General features: G+C 39.3%; 1 protein-coding gene across 1 annotated transcript in view; it reads left to right on the top strand.

Moving 5' to 3' along the window:
• The window catches only part of DNAH10 (dynein axonemal heavy chain 10), a 185,857-nt gene that overhangs the window by 116,450 nt on the left and 42,074 nt on the right, over positions 1 to 27,333 (top strand). The window contains exons 33-42 of the mRNA XM_044685402.1: positions 1,772 to 1,891; positions 3,190 to 3,335; positions 4,957 to 5,109; positions 7,245 to 7,505; positions 7,702 to 7,874; positions 15,384 to 15,477; positions 16,164 to 16,331; positions 22,297 to 22,485; positions 23,053 to 23,224; positions 26,900 to 27,103. Coding sequence (XP_044541337.1) covers positions 1,772 to 1,891; positions 3,190 to 3,335; positions 4,957 to 5,109; positions 7,245 to 7,505; positions 7,702 to 7,874; positions 15,384 to 15,477; positions 16,164 to 16,331; positions 22,297 to 22,485; positions 23,053 to 23,224; positions 26,900 to 27,103 — 1,680 coding nt within the window. The remainder of the gene's footprint in view (positions 1 to 1,771; positions 1,892 to 3,189; positions 3,336 to 4,956; positions 5,110 to 7,244; positions 7,506 to 7,701; positions 7,875 to 15,383; positions 15,478 to 16,163; positions 16,332 to 22,296; positions 22,486 to 23,052; positions 23,225 to 26,899; positions 27,104 to 27,333) is intronic.

The following is a 27,333-nucleotide window of genomic DNA, read 5'->3' as shown; positions in this document are numbered from 1 at the left end:
GGTCTGGGGTCTCAGAGTAATGGCGTTCCCAGCTACTAAGACAGAAGCTGAGGGGCCGGAGGCACAACACCTAACCTTTCAGTGCCCGAGGCTCTGTTTGAAGACCAAGCCACAGAGCAGTTGGCAATCCTCATCAGGGTAAGTTCCTCACCCTGATGAAGTCATAGATTTGGACCCCTTAAAAAGGAGTTTGTTTGGTTGTGGATTAGGTGACGGTAGTAAGTTCCTGCTGAGATCAGATTCCCTCATTTTATATGTCTTGAAGATTCTAAGCCATGTAGTGTCCTCCCTTCCTCCTTTACTCCCTAATTCAAAGGTTAGTTGAACTGTCATTTAAAAGCCATTTTCTATATACAAGATACTTCACCCTCCCCCCCCCATTTTCATCTCTGTACTGGCCATCTCCCCTCCTAGCTGGAGTGCCCTCTTGTAAGTTTGGGCAGAATATTTCATTTTTGTCCTCGTATCCCCATCACCTGGCATAGTGTCTGACTTATAGTAGACTGCTTAATAAGGGCTTGTGGATTGAGTTGATTTTAGCTAAGGCATTGATTTGGTCCTGAAGCGGTTATTTGGATTTTTCATATTCCTGCCAACTTTGTAATATTTCTTCCTTATCCTTACCTAGCCGTGTCCTTGAGTTACAAAGGAAAGTCCTTCTGCCCTGTTGCATAGTTAGATATGGTTTTTCTTTTTTTAGTAATCAGTTTTTCTTGATAATCTTCTGTTTTTACAGCACCACAATTTCCTAGCATATATCTCTTTACATAGCATCTTCATAGAAAAATACAAAGCAGGGCTTTGAAGAAAAAACCTACCAAAATCATTATATGGAGGCCTTTTTCTTTCTACTCAGGGGACGAAAAGATGTCTTTATCTGAAGACTGCCATTTATTATTATTTCTAATTTTAGAAAACCCCAAACCCTTACCTTCTATCTTAGGCTCGATACTCAGTATCAGTTCCAAGGCAGAAGACTAGTAAGGGCTAGGCAATTTGGAGTAAGTGGCTTGCCCAGGGTCACCTAGCTAGGAGGTGTCTGAGGCCAGATTTTGAACTCAGAATCTCCTATCTCCAGATCTGGCACTTTATCCACTGAACCGCTTTGCTGCCTCAAGACTGCTATTTATTTGATATGTGTAAAACCCAGTGCAATTGCACATTGGCTATGGGAGGAGGAGAGGGAAAGAACAGGAATCATGTAACCATGGAAAAATTTCCTTAATTAATCAATAAAAAATAAAAAAGACAGCTATTTATTAACAAGTTCCCCCCCCCCCGGAAGATTTGAACTTGAATATCTACTTAGAATGGGGTCTTAGCATAGCTCTCTTTTTATCTGATGATTTCCTTGTTAGGGAACTCTTGTAGAAACTCCCTTTACTGATGAAGATCAGCAGCTTGTCTCTAATATTTTTTTAAATTTATTTTTTTAAACCCTTAACTTCTGTGTATTGGCTCCAAGGCGGAAGAGTGGCAAGGGTGGGCAATGGGGGTCAAGTGACTTGCCCAGGGTCACCCAGCTGGGAAGTGTTTGAGGCCAGATCTGAACCCAGGACCTCCTGTTTCTAGGCCTGACTCTCAATCCACTGAGCTACCCAGCTGCCCCCTGTCTCTAATATTTTAAAGTATAAAATGATTGTAAGATAATCTCGATGTCATGAGAATAGACAATTTTGCTGTCTTTATAAAAACAGTTCATAAGCTGGAGTCTCTAAGTTTGACTTAATTTCCAGTGTTCTAGAGCTGAAGTGTCTACTGTTTGCTTTAGGTCAGCTTCCAACACTGTATGACTTCCATTTTGATTACAAAAAGAAGAGGTGGCTTCCATGGAGCAGACTGGTTCCCGAGTACATTCATGACCGAGATCAGAAATTTATTGACATCCTGGGTAAGAGAAAATAAAATTAGCCCGAGAATAATTATTTCTGCTGAATCTGGGGGAGAGAAAAGCATCCTTGTGAATTCATTTCAGAGGCTTAGCCAACAGAAATTGAGGTCAGTATGGTTTAGTATTGATTTCTTAAGTGGTTATCACTTTTTAATAAAGGACAAGTTCTTTTAGGTAATGATGTTTTCGTGCTCTATATTTGTCCATTTCGAACTATAATTTTCAGCATTATAGAAGGAGCAGTAGAACATACAAAGATAGTGATGGCGGTGGGCTTAGCATGCTATAACATGGTTCCCATTGGGCACCTCCATGGCTGGCCTTACTTGTATCCCATGGTTTCTGCCATTTTTGACAAGTGCAGCAGATGGCACGTGGTTGTCTCTACTGTGCTGTCTAGTGGTAAGAGGCAAAAAACAGATGAGGCAGGAAATAGAGACTGGAAGTCTCTAGAATTGGTTTTTAAATGTTAGACTGCTCAGTGTGACTTTTTATATGATTGTTCTTTTCCTGAGATCTGTGCAAGTCGGATTTTAAGACTGAACCAGATATTATTTTTTTAAAAAATTGATAATACTTTATTTTTCCTTAATTAAATGTCAAAACCATTTTTAACAGACATTCTTTTTAATAACAACATTAGACTAGTGGAAGCAAGGCATAGAATACCAGGGTCTTCGTAGAACTGAAATGAATTGTTACTCTGAGAATAATGGCGAGATACATCATGGAAGATGTGAGCATGAGCCACGACATGTAGGCACTCTGAAGAAAGGCAGGAGTAAAGGACGTGACTGAGAGATGTATGATAGGAAGAGACAATAGACTAGTCACATGGCCAGGGTAAGGGATGACTTGTGGATAGCCAGAAAGCCATGCTGGCATCTTTAGGATGTCTGGAGATGCTGAGAAAGCCCTCCAGCATGTTGAGTTTGTATTAATGGGAGGAAGTGGATAACAGTTCAACTTCAGGGCACTATTACTACTTATTTGGAGGAAAATGAGGTAATGGATACTTTCATGGAGCAAACAATCATTCCTCAAATTATTCTGTCTTGTAAATTTGAATTTTGGGATGCTGTCCATTTGAAAGTATCAGGATTAAAAATCTGAGGGACCAATGCAATTGAAAATAATCAGCTCTACCAGTTCTAGACTTTAGTAAAGCCAAGAAGAGCCTGAGCTATGTAGCTGATTTGGAGGAGATTGTCAAGGTCTTTTGTCCCCTAGTAAATCAACTTTAGGCTGCCAGATGTTCAATCTATTGCATTTTAAATGAATTTTTAAATGTTTCATAGTTCACACAGTGGATACCACCCGTACAACGTGGTTGTTGGAGCAAATGGTTAAAATTAAACACCCTGTTATTTTCGTGGGTGAATCTGGTACCTCTAAGACAGCTACTACCCAGAACTTTCTAAAGAATTTGAACCAAGACCTCTATGTAAGTTCTTGTTCTTAATTAATAATAACCCATATTTTTCTAGCTCTTTAATATCTACAAAAAACTCTTTGCAACTTAGTCAACTAATTGGATCACATATTAGCTCATTAATCTATTATTTCTAATTCTTTTACATATTTTGCATTTTCCTTCCATATAAAGTACTCAAACTGGAGTGGCTAGGTGGCTTAGTGGATAGAGAGCCAGGCCTGGAGATTGGAGGTCCTGGGTTCAAATGTGACCTCAATACTTCCTAGCTGCTGTGTGACCTTGGACAAGTCACTGCCCAGTCCTTATTACTCTTCTGTCTTGGACCCCAATACTTAGTATTGATTCTGAGACAGAAGGTAAGAGTTTAAAAATAAGCAAATAAAATAAGATACTCAAAATACCCTTTTTGTTAAACTTTACCTCGTCACCTTTTCAATGTGTGCTTTTCTCCTCCTTTTTTGCATTCTCCCATATTCCCTAGGAGGAAGTCATAGAATTATGCTGACTGAATCCACTACAAATTTATGTTGTCTACTTTCCCTCTTGTTTGATATTCCTTTTACTCCTCTCTCATTGATTCTGTCACATTCCTCACAGAAATTGTTCCAGGCCTTCTCTTCTTCCCTTAAGCTGAGCACATCTCTCTCCTGCTTAGTAGAGTTCCTCAACTCCTCCTTTACTAACGTAGCATTTCTGTGCCCATTTGGGTATAGGTTTGAGGTGGGAGGTAAAGGCTAAACAGGGAAAAAAAATCACTCACTTTTCCCTCTGGCTCCCACCTTTGGAACATGGTGGTTATCGCTGGCCAGGTCCAGCCACATCTTTTCTCTTGTCATGGGGCAGTTTCTGCTACTCACTTCTCCCCGATAGCACCCAACACACTTAGTAGTGTACCCAGTAAGGCTGGTTGTAAGACATCTTTCAGTTCTGGTCAGCATCATGTGAGTAGGAACAGAAAAGGCGGATAATGGGAGCAATCCTGGGCTGCAGTTTGGCAAGGGATGATGAGTAGCAGAAGGCTGATCAACAACCTGAGAAAGTTCTTAGAAGTGGGGGGATGAGAGGTCATGAAGAGGGTAAAAATAGGGTTAGCAGAGGTGAAGCAAGCTAGGGAGGAGATGGAGAGATGGTCATCTTCAGGGATGTCGGAGTGGGCTGTGCTTTTTGCTCCTGGCTAGTGGTCATCTTATAAAACTGTGAGAGGGTGAGAAGTTATCTCGACTTTTCTAGTGCCTTTTTCACCTCACTTTAGTCAAGTAGAATATATGCCCCTTGAGGGCCATGGCTGTTTTTATCTTTGTATCTTTAGTGGCTACTTTTACATAATAGGTACTTAATAATTTTTTTCAATTGATTTGAATTTACTGTACTGCTTCCAAGGTCCATATGTAGAAAATGGCTAATCTGCCATTGGCAGGCAGGATCGGCCTCTTTCAGAGAAAAGGTCTGATTTATGGCTTAAAGCACGATGAAGTTGATTTAATAAATAATTTCAGTAAGATGAAAAGGGTTAAATTAGTGAAACAGTTTGAAACTTATTCACACTTTTGTGATTGACCGTAATAAGGCAGAATTACGCTACTCAACATAATTCTCTTCCTATCTCCATCACTATCTCTTTCTAATTTAGATTGTACTCATCGTTAATTTCTCTTCTCGTACCACATCCATGGACATTCAAAGGAATTTGGAAGCAAATGTTGAGAAGAGAACCAAAGACACTTATGGACCACCAATGGGGAAACGTCTCCTGGTGTTCATGGATGATATGAATATGCCAAAGGTAAATTAAAGATTTCATTGAGAACAGGTAGAGAAAGGGGAGAAGTATGTATTCTTATTTGGAGGCTCCAGAGTGGTTGTGGGGCTTCTTTATCTCTCTACCTATGGACTCTTTAATTTTTTTCTTTAATAATTTTTATTTTTTAGAAAAGTTAATATGGTTACATGATTCATGCTCTTACTTTCCCCTTCCCCCCCCAATCTCCACCCCCCCCCCATAGCCGATGCACATTTCCACTGGTTTTAACATGTGTCATTAATCAAGACCTATTTCCAAATTGTTGATAGTTGCATTGGTGTGGTAGTATCGAGTCTACATCCCCAATCATGTCTGCCTCAACCCATGTGTTCAAGCAGTTGTTTTTCTTCTCTTTCCACTCCTGTAGTTCTTCCTCTGAATGTGGGTAGCGTTCTTTTCCATAGGTCCCTCAGAATTGTCCTGGGTCATTGCATTGCTGCTGGTACAGAAGTCCATTACATTCGATTTTACCACAGTGTATCAGTCTCTGTGTACAGTGTTCTTCTGGCACTGCTCCTTTCACTCTGCATCAGTTCCTGGAGGTCGTTCCAGTTCACATGGAATCCCTCCAGTTTATTATTCCTTTGAGCACAATAGTATTCCATCACCAGCAGATACCACAATTTGTTAAGCCATCCCCCAATTGAAGGACATACCCTCATTTTCCAGTTTTTTGCCATCACAATAAGCGCAGCTATAAATATTTTCGTACAAGTCTGTTTATCAATGATCTCTTTGGGGTACAACCCCAACAATGGTATGGCTGTTTAATTTTTTAAAAGAAGAATAGTGGTCAAATTCAATAACAATGTGCTAGTAAGTGAATTTAGACTCTTCTGCCACTTGAAATAATAATTCATTGCCTTTCCTTTCTTGCTTCCTGGAAATAGGCATAGTTCCCACCCACTTAGGCCTACAAGGTTCTGATTTTCCCCATTTAAGGAGGGAGATCATCACTATACACGATGAGGATATTTCTGGGTACAGAGGCTTCTTTGGCAAAGTTTGCATAGGGGTCTGGTGTGTGTTGGAGCTAGCTCAAGCAGGCTCAGGAATGCTGATGATTAAGTTTTCAGTGTGATCATTTATGTCAGTGGTTCCCAAACTTTTTTGGCCTATCTGCCCCCTTTCCAGAAAAAAATATTACTGAGTCCCCTGGAAATTAATTAAAAACATTTTTAATAGTAATTAATAGGAAAGATAAATGCACCTGTGGCCATCACTGCTCTCCTGGATCGCTGCAGCACCCACCAGGGGGTGGTAGTACCCACTTTGGGAATCACTGATTTATGTCTCGGAAATGCTACAAATCAGGACTTGATTTCTTGATTTCATAGATGTTATAAAATGACAATAATAATACAAATTAAACTTTAAAATATCATGTGTATGTTATTATTATTATTATTTAAAAAGCCTTACCTTCTGCCTTCAGAAGAATAGTAAAGCCTAGGCAGTGGGATTAAGTGACTTGCCTAGAGTCACACAGCTAGGAAATGACTAAGACCAGATTTGAACCTAGAACCTCCCATCTCTAGGCCTGGCTCTCAATCTACTGAGCTACCCAGCTGCTCCCAAGTACATTATTTTTTGGGGAGAGTTGGTTGTTAAACACTTACCAGCACATCCCTGTCCTGTCTAGCATTTAACATTATATGTTAATGTTGGAATATGAGATAATGGGATAATTTGGGAGCCATTCTGGAAAAAAAGTATTTCTCTGGTAGGGTAAGGGCACAGCTAATGTGCAGCCACATCTGACAATGTATCTTCCATGACGGAATGTAAGCTCCTTGGGGCAGTTGGGGTGGCACTGTGGATAGAATGCTAGGCCTGGAGTTAGGAGGACCTGGGTTCAAAAGTGGCCTCAGACACTTCTTAGCTGTGTGACCTGGGCAAGTCACTTAACCCCATTTGTGTAGCCTTTGACCTTCTGTGTTAGAGCTATTACTAAGATAGAAAGTGATTGTTGGGGGAAAAAAGAATGTACGCTCCTCGAGGGTAAGGATTATATCATTTCTGGTTTTCTTTGCTCAACACAATGTACGGAACATAGTAGGAACCTAAATGTTTGTTGATTGGCCAATTGATCGATTCTTTTCTTCTTAAAAAATAAGGTTGATGAGTATGGCACTCAGCAACCCATAGCTTTGCTGAAGCTCCTTTTGGAGAAGAGTTACCTTTACGACCGCGGGAAGGAGATGAATTGTAAATCCCTTAAAGACCTTGGCTTCGTTGCTGCAATGGGAAAGGCCGGAGGGGGTCGTAACGAAGTGGACCCAAGATTTATTTCTCTCTTCAACGTTTTCAATGTGCCATTTCCTTCTGAGGAGTCTTTACATTTAATTTATTCCTCCATCTTGAAAGGCCATACCAAGGTAATTTCAACTTAAATTAGAAACCGAAGCTAAAGTAATATTCACCAGCAACTTAAACAAATTAAAGGACAATATTCACAGGGCTCTTTTATGAGCTTGTCCTCCCACTACCCAACTCTGTGGCCCGCATTTCTTTTTGACTCTTTCTTTCTCCATCAGGCCATTCAGTCACTTGCAGTTTGGTTTCACTTTGTAGGTGTTTACGGAACAGATTGCTTGGATTAGTGACTTATTGACCACCTGCACACTTATGCTTTACCAAATCATTGTCCAGGATCTGCCTCCCACGCCTTCCAAGTTCCATTACATCTTTAACCTCCGAGATCTCTCGAGAGTATTTAATGGTCTTGTCCTCACCAACCCAGAGCGGTAAGCTTATCTGGTCTGGATCTGGGGCCCTTGCGTGCATCCGTGGTTTCACCTGACCTCTTAGAGGGATGGAGTCACCAAGGGAGCCATACGTGACTCTGGGTCCTTGTTAAGGGGATGTTGAGATGCTTCCTTTTTCAGAAACCAAAGAGTGTCTTTCTAAAGTGTAGACAGACTGGAGATCGGCACATGGGTTGCCAAGATGGCAGGCATGTTTAGGGCTTCTCGGGAGTACAGAACCTTAGCTAGAGGGGGCCTCATGAGCCTTCTGATTCAACCCCTATCTCCACAACCATCATTATAATACTTAACATTTATATAGTGCTTTAAGGTTAGAAAAGCACTTTACAGATATCATCTCATTTGATCCTCACAAGAAGTTTGGGAGATGGGTACTATTAGCATCCCCATTTTACAATGAGAAAATTAAGGCAGATGAGGTTAAGTGACTTGTCTAATAAAAAGTGTCAAGCCAAATTTGAACTCAAGTTTTGCTGATTCCAGGTCCGAGCTGTAGAGGATTCCCTTTACAACATGTCTGACAATTGGCTTTCGCTTAAAGACATTCACTGAGGAAGAACCCACCACCTCCTAAGGCAGTCCATCATTCTATCTATGGATAGTGCTTACTGTTTCTCATTGCTTCTGTTATATTGAATCTCTGGGAGCTAGGAGTTCACTCTGATTGACAGGTGGATCAGTTGGATGTCGGAATGTTCCCAGAGAGGCATGAGGACTCAGGAGAGGGCAGTTGGTAGCCCTGGCAGAGGTTCTTGGTTCTTTACCTGTCCCTGAGACTGGAGATCAGTGGATCCTGGTCTTTGGGGAATTGAGACTTGCAAACTCAACCCTGCAAGCTCCTCCTGTGGTTCCTGTGCCATCATCAACCTATATCAGACCACCATCTCTGATCCTACTGCCCCTAGATATTAGGAAGTCAAACATCTTAGTCGTCTAGGTTTCCCAGGGTCCAGGAGGGATCCAGGAAGTAGGCAGGAGAAGAAGAGGAGGGTGGAAAGGGTGGATATCTCAAACTGATTAGGCTTAACATCTACTGAAGAAGAAGCTGAAAGATTAAACAGCAGTTTGCCTGCTCTGGTATGGCCCTGGCCAGGCTGTACCAGAGAGAAGCTATCATCTTGATTCCTTCATTTGCCTGCAGTTTAGAGATTCATTACTACCATTTAAATTAGGGTCTCTAATACCTCTATCCCCTACCATTATCCTTCTTTGCCAAATACATTCAAAGTTTTAAAGTACCTTCCTGAATTGGTTATTCAAAGATTATTTGGGGAGGGAGTCACGCAGTCAGATTACAACACAAGCTGAAGAGCCCATTAAATAATATCAACCTCAGGTGGGTCCTGAAGGAATATCATCCATTGACCTAAAGGAGCCTGCCTGGGCAACTGTTATAAAGGAGAGAGGTGTCATCCTATCCTCTCTCTATACCCCATCTACATCTACATCTAATAGATAGGAATATCAGAGGGGAGTTCCCTTTTATTATAACACTTCTTGGTGAATTATATCTATTGTTTCACATTCTGTGCTCTGGGGCCAAGTCCAAACCTCCTTTTAAGCGACAATTCTTCACATAGTTTAAGACAGTTATCCTGTTCCCTTGGTCTGTTCTTCATTCTAATCATCTTCAGTTCTTTCATAGCTGGTTCCTCATATGGTATGCCCTCAAGGCCCTTCTCCTTCATTGGTGGATGTTCTTTAATTTATCAGTGTCTAGCCTAATACGTCATACCCAGAATTGTCTTGCTGTCTAGAATGTCTCCCCCATTTTATACTTGTGAAATTGATTTTTTGAACCCACAGATGAGATTTTTACATTTATCCCAATGAAACCTGATCTTACTAGATTTGACCCAATGACCCATTGACCCAATGGCTACAATGATTGTTTTGGATGCTGACTCTTGTTACCTCACCTGTAAGTTTTTTTTTAGATAGAAGCTTTATGTGATCTACAAATTTTATAAGCATACCATGGTATATCATTATTCAGATAATTCTTAAATCATGTCAAATAGCAAAGGGCTAAGCACGGATTTTTGAAATTTCACTTTACATCAGTTCATGTAAATCTTTCCAGGTTTTTCCAAAATCATCCTGCTCATCATTTTTATAACACACTAGTTTTCCATTTTAATCATATACCACAACTTGTTCAGCATTCCCGAAGTGAAGGAAATCCCCTCAATTTCCAGTTCTTTGCCACCACAAAAAGAGCAGCTATAATTATTTTTGAACGAATAGGTCTCTCCCCTTTTCTGGATCTGGGATATTTTGCCATTTCCTTCTCCAGCTTATTTTACAGGTGAGGAAACTAAGGCAGAGTTTAAGTGGCTTACCTAGGGTCACACAGCTAGTAAGTGTCTGAGGCTAGATTTGAATTCAGGAAGAGGAATCTTCCTGACACCAGGTCCGGCACAGCCTTGTGTTGAACATGTCTAGAGTTTCGATATTTGATGATGGATCCCTGAAGTGATAGGAAACCTCTGAAGCTTCTTGACTGAGGGAGGGTGACATGAAGTCTATGCTCTGGGAAGATCAGCTTGGCAGCTCAGTGGAGGAGGGAATGGAATGGGGAGAGATTTGAATGAGAGAGCTATTGCAGTTACATGGGCAGGGCAGGGGTGATGAGGCTCTGTACCAGGACAGTGGCAGTGTCTGAGGAGAGAAGGCACATATAGAGGTAGAACTCACAATTGACATAATAACTAATATTTATGTAGTGCCTACTGTGTGCCCGGCACCAAGTGATTTCTAATTATTACTTCATTTATGCTTGCATCAAGCCTGGGAGGGAAGTGCTTTTATTATCCTTATTTTGCAGAGGAGGAAACTGAGGCAAAAAGGGTGAAGTGACTTGTCCAGGGTCAAACAGAGTCAGTGTCTGAGACCAGATTTGAACTAAGGCCTTCTGGACTCTAGGTCCTGGCACTTTATCCACTGAGTCACCTAGCTGCCTCAATTGATTGGATGTGGAAGTGAGAGAGAATGAGGAGTTGTTGAACACACCTGCATTTGTGCTTGGGAAGATGGTGGTGCCCTGAAGGGTGATAGGAAAATTAGGAAGAAAAGAAAGTTTGAGGGGGAAAGATGAGTTGATGCTTTTTGGTTTTATGTCACAGAAATATGTAGGTGGACTCCCCTTCCTCACTGCTTTATCCAGTGAGCTTTCTTTGTTGGCAAAACCTCTTGACTATATTGTTAAAGGGATGATGTAGAAAGAGGAGAATCTAGAAAAGGATCACAAAGAACCAGCATGGCTTCATTAAGAACAAGTCATAATCTAGCTTGATGGGCTCAGTGGATGGAAAGCCAGACCTAGAGAGAGGAGATTCTGGGTTCAAATTGTGGTACAGAGAAGGGGGGCATAACAGTTTTTCAGGCTTTGCAAAATTCATTCTGTCAGTTAAGGAGTTTAGAATCTTGGGAAAAGTTCAGTTTCAAGACTCATGGAGAGAACCAGGGTCCATTTGAGCTCCTTCTTGAGATTGAAACCTGGCCTATATTTTGCAGCTTTTCTCTTGAGATTTGTTAATTTAGCTAATTCCTTTGAATCTCCCTACCATACCTTATTCCCACCTTCATTCTCCCTGCCTGAATTCCTGTGAGGGTTTGAAAGGAGGGTAGTTCAGAGTGTTAGTTTAAACTTGATATTTTAAATAATCAAATAGGGCTTACCCTTGCAACAAATTATATATTGAATCTTTGTATCCAACTTTCCTAACCCCATTGATTACAAACCCATCTGAGAGCTGAGTTAAGGCAGGCCCTTTCTCAGTCTCACGTTCCTGCTTCCCTTCCCCCACTTGAAGTTTCTCTAAGCGGCTGTTAGGGCTACCTTGTATTCTCTACCCTGCCAATCTATCCTAGAAGACAATAAAACCCATTTGTATTTAATCAAGACCTTCTGGTTACTTCATTAGTAGATTAATAAGAGAGGGAGGAAGAGAGAGAGGAATAACATACTCTCTGGAGTTTGAGGGAAGCTGAGGGTATCCATTTTGAAGGAAGTGTAACTTCAGTACTTCCTTCTAGTCCCTTCCTGTGAAACAGACTAAAGCCTCGAGTCAGTTCCAAGATGGCCGTGGCTGGCTCTAACCTGGCTGTGTAAAAGTGTCCTTTTACTTGAAGGGCTCAGTCTATTTCCCTTCAGCGTTTGTCTCTAACTGGATCCCAGTCTGTGTTTCCCTGCTGCTATTGCCTGCCTTAGATTAACTCATCCTCTCCCTTGCAACCCTTGTTACCTCAGTGTTATACTCCCTAAACTCAGACATTCCCTTATTTCTCCTACTACCTCAACTACCAACCTTCATCATTGTACCTTCTTCATTCACTATATTGCCTTATGGATTCACAAACCCTTATCCACAGTGCCTATCCTTTATTCCAACCAGCTACTACCCCTAGCTTCAGTCCCATATTACAAAATCTGGCCTCAGATACTTTCTAGCTGTGTGACCCTGGGCAAGTCACTTAACTCCCATTGCCTAGCTCTTATGTAACTGATAGTGTTGATTCTAATATAGAAAGTAAGGATTAAAAAAAAGAAAAGGGGAAAAAGTAGAACAGGTTTAAGATACATTTCCCACCAAACAAGTGGCCAGAGGATCCAGATAGTTTTCAGTTCCTTTTAGAACAATTACAAATAGTAATGGTACCTCCCTCACAGGGTTATTGAAGAGATCAGATGAGATAACTATAAAGCTCTTAGCACAGTGGTTGGCATGCAGTAGGAGCTATAGATATACTCATTCCATCCCTCTTTTCTTCCCTTCCTACTTCTCTGGAAATTCTTTCCCTTTCCAGCCTCCTGACACAGGTCAGGCTTTTCCTCTGTTTCTTCACATTCTTTTTTTCCCCTAATCTTTTAATCCTCATATTAAAACTATTCTTTCAAGGAACAGCTGGGTGGCTCAGTAGATAGAGAGCCAGACCTAGAGATGGGAGGTCCTGAGTTCAAATCTGGCCTCAGACACTTCCTAGCTGGGTGATCCTGGGCAAGTCATTTAACCCACATTGCCTCCCTTACCACTCTTCTGCCTTGGAGCCAATACACAGTATTGATCCTAAGACAGAATGTAAGGCTTTAAAATAAACAAACTAACTTCTTTCAGTTTTAATTTTTTTTTATAGGAACAGTGTCTGGTACTTAGGGGTGTGTGTATATGGAGGTTGGTTAGGAGTCCCTCAAGTCATTCCTCAGACCCTTTCCTCCCTTCTCACAGTTGTGCCAGACTGTTGGCAAACTTTGAAAGAAAAGTTTCAGTTGACTTGGAGGTCAGAAGCTTGATCTAAAGGGACTGAAAAAGAATGAAGTGGTGAGAAAGTAGGGTCAGTGAAGATAGGTAGCCCTTTGTAGGAGCTGGCAATGAAGGAGGAGAGAGAGCAGAAGATACCTGGGTGGCATAGCTAAGTTCAGGGAAGTTATCTTTTTAAGGATAAGGGACAACTTGGGCTTATTTTTAGGTGGTGGGGAAGGAGCTGACATAAAGAAAGAGACTAGAAAAGAACTAGAGGAAGAGCATGCTCAGTAGGGCAATCTCCAAGAAAGAAATCACCGTAGGGGTTGAAGTTAAGAGTTCTTAAGCAAGAAGGTTTAATTCTGACACAGAAGAAGTGGGGTGAGGTGAGACAGACAGACAGACAGATAGGAACAGAGAGAGAGAGACAGACAGCAAGACAGAGACAGAGAGAGATAGAGAGGAGGAAGAGAGAAGAGAGGGAGACAGAGTCAGAAAGATAGAGTCAGAGACAGAGAGATAAGAGACAGAGAAGAGGAAGAGAAAAGAGGGAAGAGAGAGAGAGGAGAGGAGAGAGATACAGAGACAGAGAGAGATAAAGGAGAAAGAGAAGAGAGAGTGGAGAGGGACACACAGAGGCAAAGCAGAGAAACACAGAGAGAACATCCTGGAAGTAATTCTAGAAGTGGGGTGCAGATGGGAAAGCACTGGGCACCATTCCTGGAAAACAGAGGTGCCCTTTAGCCTTATTGTGCTTCTCAATCCATTTCAACACTTCAAGGGCAATGATTTCATCTCTTCTCCATCAACCCAAGTCTCTGCATCTTGGTGGATGTATGGTCGTTGTGACCTAATAACTCATTTCTTTGTGGCCATTAACTAGATAATGAGTTATTGTCACTGAACTAGACATCCTCAGATTCTAGACTGTTTTCAGGTCTGTCCTTGATAGGACTGCTGCTGGTGGGGCATGTTGCATTCCATTTGGCTTGTCCTCTAAGATTCCAGGGATACTTTCTCAGCCTGATAGAGGAAACTTGGACACATGTTTTAAAGGAAAGCAGAGTGCATTATGGCAGATACTTTTTATTATGGTTTTTCTGCTATAACAAGGGCTATCTTGATGTGGCTCTTAGGGAGAAAGGAATAGACTGATTCCACTGGGAATGAGATAACTCAGCTTAATCAAGAGAGAATCCTAGATCATATCCAAAGGAGAAATTCCCCAGTCTCTAGTGAAGTAAGCTTTAGTTAGCAACATGATGGAGATTTCTTTCTTTTTTTCTTTTGTTTAAACCCTCACCTTCCGTCTTGGAGTCAATACTGTGTATTGGCTTGAAGGCAGAAGAGTGGTAAGGGCTAAGCAATGGGGGTCAAGTGACTTGCCCAGGGTCACACAGCTGGGAAGTGTCTGAGGCCAGATTTGAACCTACGACCTCCCATCTCCAGGCCTGGCTCTCCATCTACTGAGCTACCCAGCTGCCCCCATGATGGAGATTTCTAACTGTTCTCGCGTCAACTTCTTCCAGAATCTTTCTCTCCCTTTAGCTACCTGAAGAGAGGTTGGGATCACAGATCTTCTCTCTCGTAGCTGGAAGCCCAAAGAATCCGGAAGCTCAAAGAAACAGGAAGGGAGAAGAACCCATGTCTCTTTTTTGTCAACTCTAGCCTGCCTACCACACAGGCATGGTGACATTGAGTAATCATTATTCATCAATGAGGAGAAAGCCCCATGCCAATAATCCTTGAGGCTCGGGTTACAGCATTAATATTCTAGATTCTATAAATATGTTAAGTTAGATTTCATTTGTCAGACCATAAAAGGAAATGGAAGAGTTTTTGTTACTTTTTTGTCCGAGAAAAATATCAGTGTGTTTCTGAGCATTGTTCTCTTTAGAGTAAATCTTAGAGCAGAGGTTCTTAATTTGGGGCCTGGGAACCTTTTTTTTTTTAATATTGTGATAACTATATTCTCATATAATTGGTTACTTTGGAATCATTCATATTTAATTTTGCATTTAAAACATGTTTCTGAGGTTTTGGTAGACTACCGAAAAGATCCCTGACACAGACAAACTTAAAAATCCTGAATTAGATGAAAGAAGGGAAGTTAATCATTGGTTCTCTTCCCAATAGTGATTTTTTTTTTTAATTTGAGAAGTTCTCATTTTAGCAAAAGTGACTGTTTTGGAGCTCTGCTTCCCTATTCTGTAACCAAGTTGTTTCTCTTCTTTTCATCATTTAGGTTTCAGACAGAACCACAGATGGTGAGAGTCTGGAGAAATGAGTGTTTGAGAGTTTTTCACGACAGATTAATTAATGAATTTGACAAGTCCTTGGTTAGTATCTCTAAATACAATTATGAATGCAAAACTATAACTGTGCCAGTTTACTCATTCAAAGTATTGATGAATTATTGCAAAAGGCCATAGTGCAAATCTGGACATATAAGGGTGCTTTTTTAAAAAAAATATTACACTGATACCTGAAAAATCAATCAACCCACCCGCCCAGAACTGTGTGATAAAAATAAGCAAAAACATACAAGAAGGCTATGTTATTTAATGCCTTTTTATTGAAAAAAAGATGGAAATCATGGACAAAACATTCTTCTAAATTTTGTTCAAAATGATAGCAAGGCAGCAACAAAGATGGGGAAAGTTTGAGAGAGATGGAATTGGAGTTATGAGGATCTGATTTTGAATCTTATCTCGAGACATTTAATAGCTGTGTAACTCTTGGCAAGTCACTTAATCTCTCTCAGACTCATTTTCCTCAGCTGTAAAATGCAGATAATAATAGCACCTATGACTTCTAGAGTTGTGGTAAGGACCAAATGAATTAACATATGGAAATTGCTTTGCAAACCTTAAAGCACTATATAAATGCTAATCATTGTTACTATTATTACTATTAATTACACAGAAATACCATTTGAATTACTTTAGCTAATCTACTAGTAAAAATTCCTTTTTTGGACAGGTGTTAGTCTTTCTTTGTTTCTTAATTCATCATTTTTTGTAAGGTTCAAGAACACATCCAGACCTTGGTTAAGGACAATTTTGAGGGAGATTTGGAATTTGTCATGAGAAATCCTATACTCTTTGGAGATTTTAGAATGGCTTTGAATGAAGGAGAGCCTCGGATTTATGAAGACATCCAGGACTATGAAGCTGCAAAAGCTCTTTTCCAGGTGTGTTATATTCATCTTTGAGATTGCTTTTTCTCAGACTGAAGCATCTTCAGTCTGAAAATGGTGATGAGGGTTCATAAAATTGGGTCACAGTTTTTCTGCCTACTTTATTATCATTTTCCTTTCATAAGCTGAATTTCAGGGGCTGTCTAGGGGAATTTTGTACTTATAGGTATAAGAAAAATTGTGTTATTAAAGAAAATCTTCAGTTGAAGTCCTCTGTAGACCAATGAAGCAATGTTTCCAATGGCCTTATTCTTTTTTTTTTTTAAACCCTTGTACTTCGGTGTATTGTCTCATAGGTGGAAGATTGGTAAGGGTGGGCAATGGGGGTCAAGTGACTTGCCCAGGGTCACACAGCTGGGAAGTGGCTGAGGCCGGGTTTGAACCTAGGACCTCCTGTCTCTAGGCCTGACTCTCACTCCACTGAGCTACCCAGCTGCCCGCCTTATTCTTTTTAAAATTAATTAATTAACAATATTTTCCCATGGTTACATGGTTCATGTTCTTTCCTTCCCCTCTTCCCTCCCCCCTCCCTGAGCTAATGAAAAATTCCACTGGGTTATACGTGTATCATTGTTCAAAACCTGTTTCCATAGTATTAATATTTGCAATAGTGATCATTTAAAGTTAAAATTTCCAGTCATATACCCATCAAACCTTGTGATTAATCATATGTTTTTCTTCTGCATATCTACTCCCACAGTTCTTTCTCTGGATGTGGATAGCCTTCTTTCTCATAGGTCCCTCTGGATTGTCCTGGATCTTTGCATTGCTGCTAGTAAAGAAGTTCTAATGGCCTATGCTTAAGTGAAATGTGTTTTATTCTAATTCTGCACCAATAATTCAATTCAACAAAATCAATTTAGTAGAAGATAATAGATTGGCCTTGAAGAAGGCCTAGGCTGAAGTCTTAACTCTAATGTGTAATCCTGGACAAGTAACTTAACCTAGGCAACCCTGACATGTGGGATCATGAATTTTTTGTTTATTTGTTTTTACATTTTGATAATTGTACTTCAATATAATTGATTTATTTTGTACTTCAATGTATTTTATGTATCTAAAAACATTATTATGAGATGAGAAGGATTGGAGGGTGGAGTCAAGATTATGGAATAAGGAAGGAACTCTTTGAGTTGTCTCAAATTCACCCTCAAACAACTACCCCCCCCAAAAAAGGCCTCAAAAAGAGAAGGTGAAAGGAAACAATTTTCCAGACAACACAACAAAGAAGATTGACAGGAAAGCTCTGTCTTACAGGGATAAAAGGGGAACACAATCCAGAACAGAAAGCATCCAAGCAAGCCAGCTGCAGGCCTAATCGCAGAAAGGCAGCCAGGCTTCCCCTGTACCCCATGAGAACAGGCACACAAGGCAGCCAGGCTACCTCCAAGCTAGTGGGCAGATCCCAAGTCAGTCAGGCCATTCCCTCCTACACTGGAGTAGACCCCAGCACAAAAACCTTGGGACAGTGCTCTCTTTACCAGAGGAGAAAATCCCATAAAGATAAAAGTCACAAAATAGGCTGGAAAAATGATCAAAAGAAAAGAAAAACCATATAAAGTTACTATGGTGACAGGGAAGACAAAAACAGAAACCTGGAGGAGGACAACTATGTCAAAACCATTACATGTGAAGTCCCAAAGGAAAATGTGAAATGGTATCAGGGCCAAAAAGAACTCTTGGAGAAGCTTAAAAAGGATTTAAAAAAATAAAACAAGGAAGATAGAAGAAAAATTAGGAAAAGAAATGAGAGTGATGCAAGAGAATCATGAAAAAAGAATCAACAGCTTGGTTAAAGAAACACAGAAAATGGTAAAAGATATACAAGAATTACTAAATTCCTAAAGAAAACAACTCCTCAAAAGTAGAATTGGCCAAATGGAAAAAAGAGGTACAAAAGCTCAATGAAAAAAATAATATTCTAAAAGTTAGAGTTGGGCAGTTGGAAGCTAATGACTCCATGAAACATTAGGAAACAATAAAACAAAGTCAAAAGAATGAAAAATTTGAAATGTCTATTGGAAAAACAACTTACTTAGAAAATAATTCCTGGGGAGATAATTTAAGAATTATTAGTTTACCTAAAAGCCAAGACATAAATAAAAAAGGGCCTGGAGATTATGTTATAAGAAATTATCAAGGAAGACTAACTTGATATTCTCAAATGAGGGGGAAATAAAAGTTGAAAGAATCCTCCAATCACCTCCTGACAGAGATCCCCAAATAAAGACTCTCTGGAATATTATAGTGAAATTCTAATGCTTCTAGACCAAAGAGAAAATACTGCAAATAGCCAGAAGGAAACAATTCAAGTATCATAGAGCCAAAGTCAGAATTACATAGGACTTAGTAGTTTCTACATTAAAGGATTAGAAGGCTTGGAATATGATATCTCAGAAGGCAAAGAAGCTAGGATTATAACCAAAAATACCCAGCAAAACTAAGTATAATACTTCAGCAGAAAATGGATATTTAGTGAAATAAGGGACTTTCAAATATTCCTGATGAAAAGACCAGAGCTGAACAGAAAATTTGATATCCCATAACAAGTGAGAGCAGCTTAGAAAGATAAACAGAAAAGAAAGAACTCAATGAATTTGATAAGGAGTATATATAGATGATGAGATCATTAAAAAACAGAATTAAGAGGTAAGAAGGAGGAATACACTGGGAGAAAAGGGAAGGAGAGGTAGAATGGATAAATTGTCTCACATGAGAAGATGTGAAAGAGTATTACAGTAGAGAGGAAGATAAAGGAATAAACATGGTGGGCAAAATCTGAACCTTACTCTCATTGGAATTGGCTCAAAAAGTCAATAATATTCAAACTTAGTTCCCTCTAGGGAAGTAGGAGAGAAGTGGGGGGCGGAGAAATGAGAAGAGTAGGCAATAGATAGAAGGGAAGTCAAATTGGAGGTGGCAAGCATCAAAAACAAAACATTTATGAGGAGGGAAAAATAAACAAGAGAAAATAGGATTGGGGGACATACTCAGAAAGCATAACTGGGAATGGGAATGGGATGAACTCACCCATAAAACAGAAGTGGATAGAAGAATCGATTAAAAACCAGAATCCTACAATAATTTGTTTACAGATTTGAAATAGGGAAGACACAGAGTAAAGCTAAGGGGCTAGAGGAGAATCCATTATGCTTCAGCTGAAGTAAAGAACAGGAGTAATAATCATCATCTGAGAAAAAGCAAAAGCAAAAAATAGATCTAATTAAAAGAAATAAGGAAGGAAACTACATCTTGGTAAAACGCACCATAGACAATGAAGTAATATCAATAACAAATATACATGTAACAAATGGCATAGCATCCAAATGTCTAAAGGATGCTTTATAAGTTATAGAAGGAAATCAGCAGTAAAACTATTCTAATGGAGGAATTCAACTTTCCCCTTTCAGAATTATTTAAATCTAACCAAAAAAATAAGGAAGAAGTTAGGAATTTTAAAAAAATTAGATGATAGCTCTCTGGAGAAAATAGACTGAAAATGAAAAGGAATATACCTTTTTCTTAGTGGTACATGGCACCCACACAAAAATTGACCATGTATTAGGGCATAGAAACCTTACAACCAAATGCAGATAAGCAGAAATATTAAATGCATCCTTTTCAGACCATAATGCAACAAAGTTACATTCAATAAAGGTCTGTGAAAAGATAGATGAAAAATTAATTGGAAAACATATCTACTCCTAAAGAATACATAGATCAAAGAAAAAATTAGAGAAAAAATAATTTTATTAAAGAGAAGGACAACAATGAGACAACCTACCAAAACTTAAAGGATGTAGTCAAAGCAGTACTTAGATGAAAATGTTTATCTTTAAACAATTATAGCAAAAAAATAGAGAAAGAGCAAATCAATGAATTGGGATGCAGATTAAAAAAATGGAAAAAGAACAAATTTAAAAACTCCAACTAAACCCTAAATTGGAAATCCTGAAAAATCAAAAGAGACATTAATAAAATTGCAAGTAAGAAAACCAGAGATAAGATTAGGAGCTAGTTTTGTGGGGGGAAAATCCCAATAAAGTAGATAAATCATTGGTTAATTTAATTAAAAAAAAAAAGAAAGAAGGAACCAAGTTATCAGTATCAAAAATGAAAAGGATGAATTCATTACCAATGAAAAGGAAATTAAAACAAGTATTAGAAGCTATTTTGTCCAGTCATATGCTAATAAATCTGACAATCTAAGCCAAGTGAAATGAATATTTACAACAATACAAACTACCCAAATTAACAGAAGAGGAAAGAGAATACTTAAATAACCCCATTTTAGAAAAGGAGATTGAATAAGCCATCAATGAACTACTTAAGAAAAGATCCCCAGGGCCAGATGGAGCCACAAATAAATTCTAGCAAGCATTTAAAGAATAATTAATTCCAATACTTACATGAACTATTTGGATAATTAGGCAAAGGAGTCCTACCAAATTTTTTATAACACAAATAGTGCTGATACCTAAACCAAGAAGAGCAAAAACGGAGAAAGAAAACTTTAGACCAATTTCCTTAGTGAATAATGATATGAAAAATTTAAATAAAACGAGGAAATTACAGCAATATATCATAAGTATTAGGATCAACCTGTACAAAAATATCTATAGCAGCTCTTTTTGTGGTGGCAAAGAAAAACTGAAGGAATATCCATCAATTAATAAATTAACATCTGTAATTACTGTCTTTTGGCATTTTTAATCATCACACTTTAAAACGATAAGAAGTTTCTATCTAAAACCATCAGCAAGCATTATCTGTCATGGGGATAAGCTAGAAGTCTTCCCATAAGATCAGGGATGAAGTAATCCTGAAGTAAAGATCGCCACTATTATTCAGTATTGTGCTAGAAATGCTAACTATATATAGCAATAAGAGGGAAAAATTGAAGGAATTCGAATAGGCAATGAAGAAACTAAATTGGCACTCTTTATAGATGATATGATGGTATACTTAGGGAATCCTAGAAAATAGACTAAAAAAGTCAGTTGAAATAATTAACTGCAGCAAAGTTTTAGGAGATATAAGCCCATAAAAATCATCAAGATTTCTATATATTATCAACAAATTCCAGCAGTAAGAGATAAAAAGAGAAACTCCATTTAAAATGATTAAAAATGATTATTGACAATATAAAATATGAAGAAAAACCCAGGAGTCAAATGAATACAATTACAAAATTCTTCACACTAATAAAGTCAGATTTGACCAGTTGGAAAAACATTAATTGTGCATGGGTAGGTTGAGCCAATATAATAAAAATGAAAATTCCACCTAAATTAATTTACTTATTTGGTACCAATCCAATGAGACTACCAAAAATTATTTCATAGAGCTAGAAATAGTTTAGAATTTATCTGGAAGAACAAATGAGACAAGGATTCTAACATTTTTCTAGGCTGCCAGAGAGGTCCATATTGACACAAAGATGGTGACACAAAGAAGAAGATCCCTTCTCTAAGAATATGATTTGTAGAGGAGGTGCTGATCTGCAATAGAAAGCAGGGATTTTCTCATGGAGAAATTCCCTAAGGTGATGAAATGGCAGATATGGACATTTTCTTCCCCTCCCACATATTTGGTTCAAGGCCTGAATGTTCAGAATAACTAAGTGATTTTGCAAAGTCATAATAATGTTTGAATTTTTTTTCGTTATTTTTATTATCTCCATTAAGGAAAAGCATCAGTACTAGGAATTTTTGTTATTTAGTCATTTTCAATTGTATTCAACAATTCATGACCCTATTTGGGTTTTTTTGGCCACTGAAGTGGTTTGCTATTTTCTTCTCCAGCTCATTTGACAAGTGAGGAAACAGAGGCAAACGGGGTTAAGGGACTCTCAGCTAGGAAGTGTTTGAAACCAGAATTGAATTCAGTTCTTCCTGACTGCCGGACTGGAGTGCTATCCTCTACCTCTGTATTATTAATACTTGTCTTCTTTTTCTAGGAGATTCTTGAAGAATATAATGAAAGCAACACCAAGATGAATTTGGTTCTTTTTGACGATGCTTTGGAGCACCTGATTCGAGTCCATCGAATTATTCGAATGAATGGGGGACATGCGCTCCTAGTTGGGGTGGGGGGCTCTGGAAAGCAGTCCTTGGCAAGGCTGGCAGCCTATACCGCTGGCTGTGAGGTGCGTAGAGCTCTTCCCCACTAATGTTTGGGTGCCTTGCTGATGGGTTCAGTTTATTTGATTCCAGTGTTAGAGCCATCGCAGACAAAGGCTTCCATGGATTGTGAAATTGAGTTTATGCTTATTTTAACTTTTTTTTTTTTTACAATGGACACTTTAACAGTGTCTGTAGGAATATCTTAAGATCTTATCTAAAAAAAGACTATAGACCCCATATTTTGGTCCTTTGGAAAATTTCATAATCATTGACACCACTATGAGTTTTTGCTTTTTTCATCCCTTCTCTGTATAGGAGATTTTTAAGTAGGTTCCTGGAGGATAGGAACCAGCTTCATTTTTGTTTTTGTGCCCTCAATTCCTGCTTGTTGAATTTCACTGAATCAGATGAATTAGGATTTACTCTGTGGCAATTTTTCCTTTCACTCAAAAGAACCCACAGAAACATTGAACATAAACCATGCATTTTACATTTATACACATGCTTCTGTTTGGCTACATTTCATAGGGACTTCAATCACATTAACCTCCATTTTCTAGTGTCTGATATGTTGTATTTTGTGTCACCAGGTATTTGAAATTGTTTTGAGTCGAGGCTATTCTGAACCTAATTTCCGAGATGATCTCAAGAACCTCTATGTAAAGCTTGGAATTGAGAACAAGGCAATGATTTTCTTATTCACAGATGGCCATGTGGCAGAAGAAGGTTTCTTGGAGCTCATCAACAATATGTTAACATCAGGTAATGTGGAGTGATGTTGTCTCTCCTCCATTAGAATGTAAGTTTTACTTTGGTTTTTAGATCCCCAGTACCAGATACAGTGCCCGGCACATAATAGGTTTTTTAAAAAATTAAATGCTTGGGGGCAGCTGGGTAGCTCAGTGGATTGAGAGCCAGGCTTAGAGACAGGAGGTCCTGGGTTCAGATCTGTCCTCAGACACTTCCCAGCTGTGTGACCCTGGGCAAGTCACTTGACCTCCATTGCCTACCCTTACCAATCTTCCACCTATAAGTCAATACACAGAAGTTAAGGGTTTAAAATTAAAAAAAAAAATTAAAAAAATTAAATGCTTATTAGTTGATTGGCTGATTGATCTTAATTCTTGATTCACTGGTTCCCTGCTGGGCAGCTTTCTGAGTGATGCACTGATTTATTGCTCTATCTGGCAACCATTCTGGTAGTCTCTGCTTTTCCAGAAACCTGGATAATTTGGTAGTGAATCAGAATTGGAGGAGCCCCTTTCCCCTCCTAATGATAAATGTTTACCTGGTTGCCTATAGAGCTTTCAATTCAGGAATTGTTGTAGTTTGATGTTGATGTCAGAAGACATGAGTTCTAATTCCAACTCCACCACTTCTGAACTATATTGTTGTTGCAGAAAGATCACCGTATGTCTTACAGCCTTGACTTCATCTGAAAAATGAGGTCCATTAACTCTTACTCTGGCTATGTAATTGTCCTCACTACCAACCTTGTAGAATTCTCTAAGGAAAGGGCTTGGTAAATTGTGAGACACTGTGCAAATACAGCACCTGCTCTGGTCTCATTCCCTTACTCAACGTCGTATTCACAAGTTAGAGTTGCCAATGTGCATTCCCCTCCACTTCTTTTCCCTATCCCTCCCTACCCCTACAAATCTCTCTCTTTCTCTCTCTCTCTCTTTCTCCTCCTCTCCCTACCTCCCTCCCTCTCTTTTTTTCTCTCTCTCTCTCACACACACACACATGCACACGTGCATACACACATGATCCTATGATCTAGTAGAGGAGAGAGATACAGAAGAGAAAAGATGAGAGAGAAAGAGAATGAGGGTGAGAAAGAAATAGAGGGAGAGAAGGCGAGAAAGAAAGAAAGAAAAAGAAAGGAAGGAGAGAAAAGAGGGAGAAAGAGAGAAGAAAGAGAGAAAGAGGACAGGGCAGGAGAGGGAGAGAGGGAGAAGAGAGACAGAGAGAGAAATAAAGAGAGGGAAGGGAGGGTGAGGAAGAAATAGAAGGGAAGGAAGGTGAGAGAGAAGGAAAAAATGAAGGAAGAAAGAAAAGAGAGGAAGTTCTAAATTCCTCCTGATTAGAGAAATGCAAATCAAAACAACTCTGAGGTACCACCTTACACTTAGCAGACTGACCAATATGGCAGCAAAGAAAAGTGATAAATATTGGAGGGGATGTGGCAAAATTGGGACACTAATACACTGCTGATGGAGTTGTGAATTGGTCCAACCATTCTGGAGGGCAATTTGGAACTATGCCCAAAAGGCTTTAAAAGACTATATGCCTTTTGATCCAGCCATAGCACTGCTGGGTTTGTACCCCAAAGAGATAATAGGGAAAATGACTCGTACAAAAATATTTATAGCTGCAGAATTTTTTTTATTGTTGCGGAAATAAAAAAATATTTGTTGTAGCAAAAAATTGGAAAATGAGGGAGTGTCCCTCAATTGGGGAATGGCTAAACAAATTGTGGTATCTGTTGGTGATGGAATACTATTGTGCTAAAAGGAATAATAAACTGGAGGAATTCCATGTGAACTGGAACGACCTCCAGGAAGTGATGCAGAGTGAAAGGAGCAGAGCCAGGAGAACATTGTACACAGAGACTGATAGACTGTGGTAGAATCAAACACTTTTCTACTAGCAGCAATGCAATGATCCAGGACAATCTGGAGGAATTTATGAGAAAGAACTGTGGAAACAGAAATGTATTAGAAAAATATATGATTGATCACATAGTATGATATGGATATGATTAGGGTTTTGATGTTAAAGGATGGCTCTACTGCAACTATGAATAACATGGAAATGGGCTTTGAACAATGATACATGTATAACCCAGTGGAACTGCTTGTCTGCTCTGAGGACGGGGAGGAAAGAGTGGGGCGTGTGTGTGTGAATCGAATCATGGAACCATAGAAAAAGATGCTAAATAAAAAAAACTAAAAAAAAAAGAGGAATGGGGAGAGAGAGATAGAAATAGAGGGAAGGAAGAAAGGAGGGGGAGGGGAAAGGGAGACAAGGGAGAGACACAGAGAGAGAGTCAGAGGCAGAGAGACAGAGAAAGACAGAGATAGAAACAGAGACAAAGAGATATGGTTAAGGAGTCCCTTCCTGACTTCTTCTGGTTCTCTAGCCAATGAGAAGATATCACCATACTGTATAATCCCATCAGTCCTAGATGGCCAGAAGCTAGCAACTCAAAGCTTCTACTTATGGAAATCTAAGCGATTGTTTGGACGGGAACCAGGGGCAGATTTTTGTGCATTCTCTGTAAACGCACAAAGGGCAATCTATCTATGCCACTCAAGTATGAATTAATATTATTAGAGAAGAAATTGACTTTGGTGATCTAGTTTATAACTTTAACTCTGAAATCCAGGTGCCTGGAAATTATTGTGCCTCTCTTCTCTTTAATTCTCATTTACTAACTTATTATCCCCATCTCTGTTCTTTCCATCCCGCCAAGTAGAAGCTCCTCCAGAGTAGGGACTCATGCCTTTCACCCACAGTAGTTACTTCAGAGGTGCTTGCTGGATTGAATTAATTTGAATAGTCTGTGAAATTCTCTCTGCTGAGTGTGAGAGGCTTTTGGAGAAGTTATCTGGGCATGCAGAAGCAAATTTGATTGTTCTTTGTAGCATTACTTCTATAGTGATTGAGAGAAGCCTTCTGGGATGTGGCTCATGAAAAGGATTCTCCAAGGTCCCAACAATCTCTAGGGATACAACTCCTCTGAGACAGGTCTCTGTGGAGAGAGATTTCACTGCTTCACCTTCTCTTTACTTCATCTCCCTGGGCCACAGATTTCTCCTCTGCTAAATCAGGGAGCTATATGAGGGGGTGTAGCAAGTCCCTTTTAGCTCTAGACACATGATCTGATGATCACCAGAATGCCGCAGCCAGAGAAAGTGTTACTTTTTGCAGACAATATGATGTTTTACTTAGGGAACCTTAGAGAATCAATGGAAAAATTAAAAGAAAGGCTTTATAAAATGGTGAGATTTGAGTGAGATCTCAAAAGGTAGGTAGGATTTTTATCACAGGAGAGGATTCAATCAATCAATCAATCAACCAATAAGCATTTATTAAGTGCCTACTATGTTCCAGGCACTATGCTAGTTGATAGGGATGCAAAAACAGAGAATGGAACAATCCCTACTCTCAAGTAGATTACATTTTAATGGAGGAGAGTAGGAAGAAGAGAAAACCCATTTCAAAATGGAGGGAATCATACAGGTGATGATGGTATGGAGGTGGGAGTTGGCATGTACAGAGGATGGTTCACTTTACCTTTCATCTACTGTAATTGTCTTTTATGTACTATATATTTTTTAAGGGACCACAGCATATCCCACTCAATGATGAATTGGACAACTCCATACTGTAGCCTTTTCTAGAAAATGTTGGTATTTCATTGTTTTCTAGGAATTGTGCCGGCACTTTTCGCGGATGATGAAAAAGACAATATTCTAGGCCAGATTGGACAAGAAGCTGCTAAAGCAGGGGCAGGATTGGCTAAAGAAAGTGTCTGGCAGTATTTTGTCAATAAGAGTGCAAATAACCTTCACATTGTCCTTGGCATGTCGCCAGTTGGTGATACATTGAGAACACGATGCCGAAATTTTCCAGGTACGCTTCACTTTGTCAAGCCAATTAAGTTTCTTTTTTACCAGGATAGAAGCATTGGCATCTAGGCACGGCTCCCACTTTCTAGGTCTGATGCCAGGTTACTATTTGCAGAATGATATCAGAAAAATTCAGGAAATTATTCAGATAATGTAAGCCCTAAATACTAACTTTCCTCTGAATAATAGGAATGCCTCAGAATTCTGCCTCTCTCTTTCCTTTCATCCTATCTC

This window comes from Gracilinanus agilis, chromosome 1, assembly GCF_016433145.1.
Source record: "Gracilinanus agilis isolate LMUSP501 chromosome 1, AgileGrace, whole genome shotgun sequence".
Classification (NCBI taxonomy): domain Eukaryota; kingdom Metazoa; phylum Chordata; class Mammalia; order Didelphimorphia; family Didelphidae; genus Gracilinanus; species Gracilinanus agilis.
The sequence above is the reverse complement of the archived record's forward strand: the minus strand, read 5'-3'. Positions and strand labels throughout refer to the sequence as shown.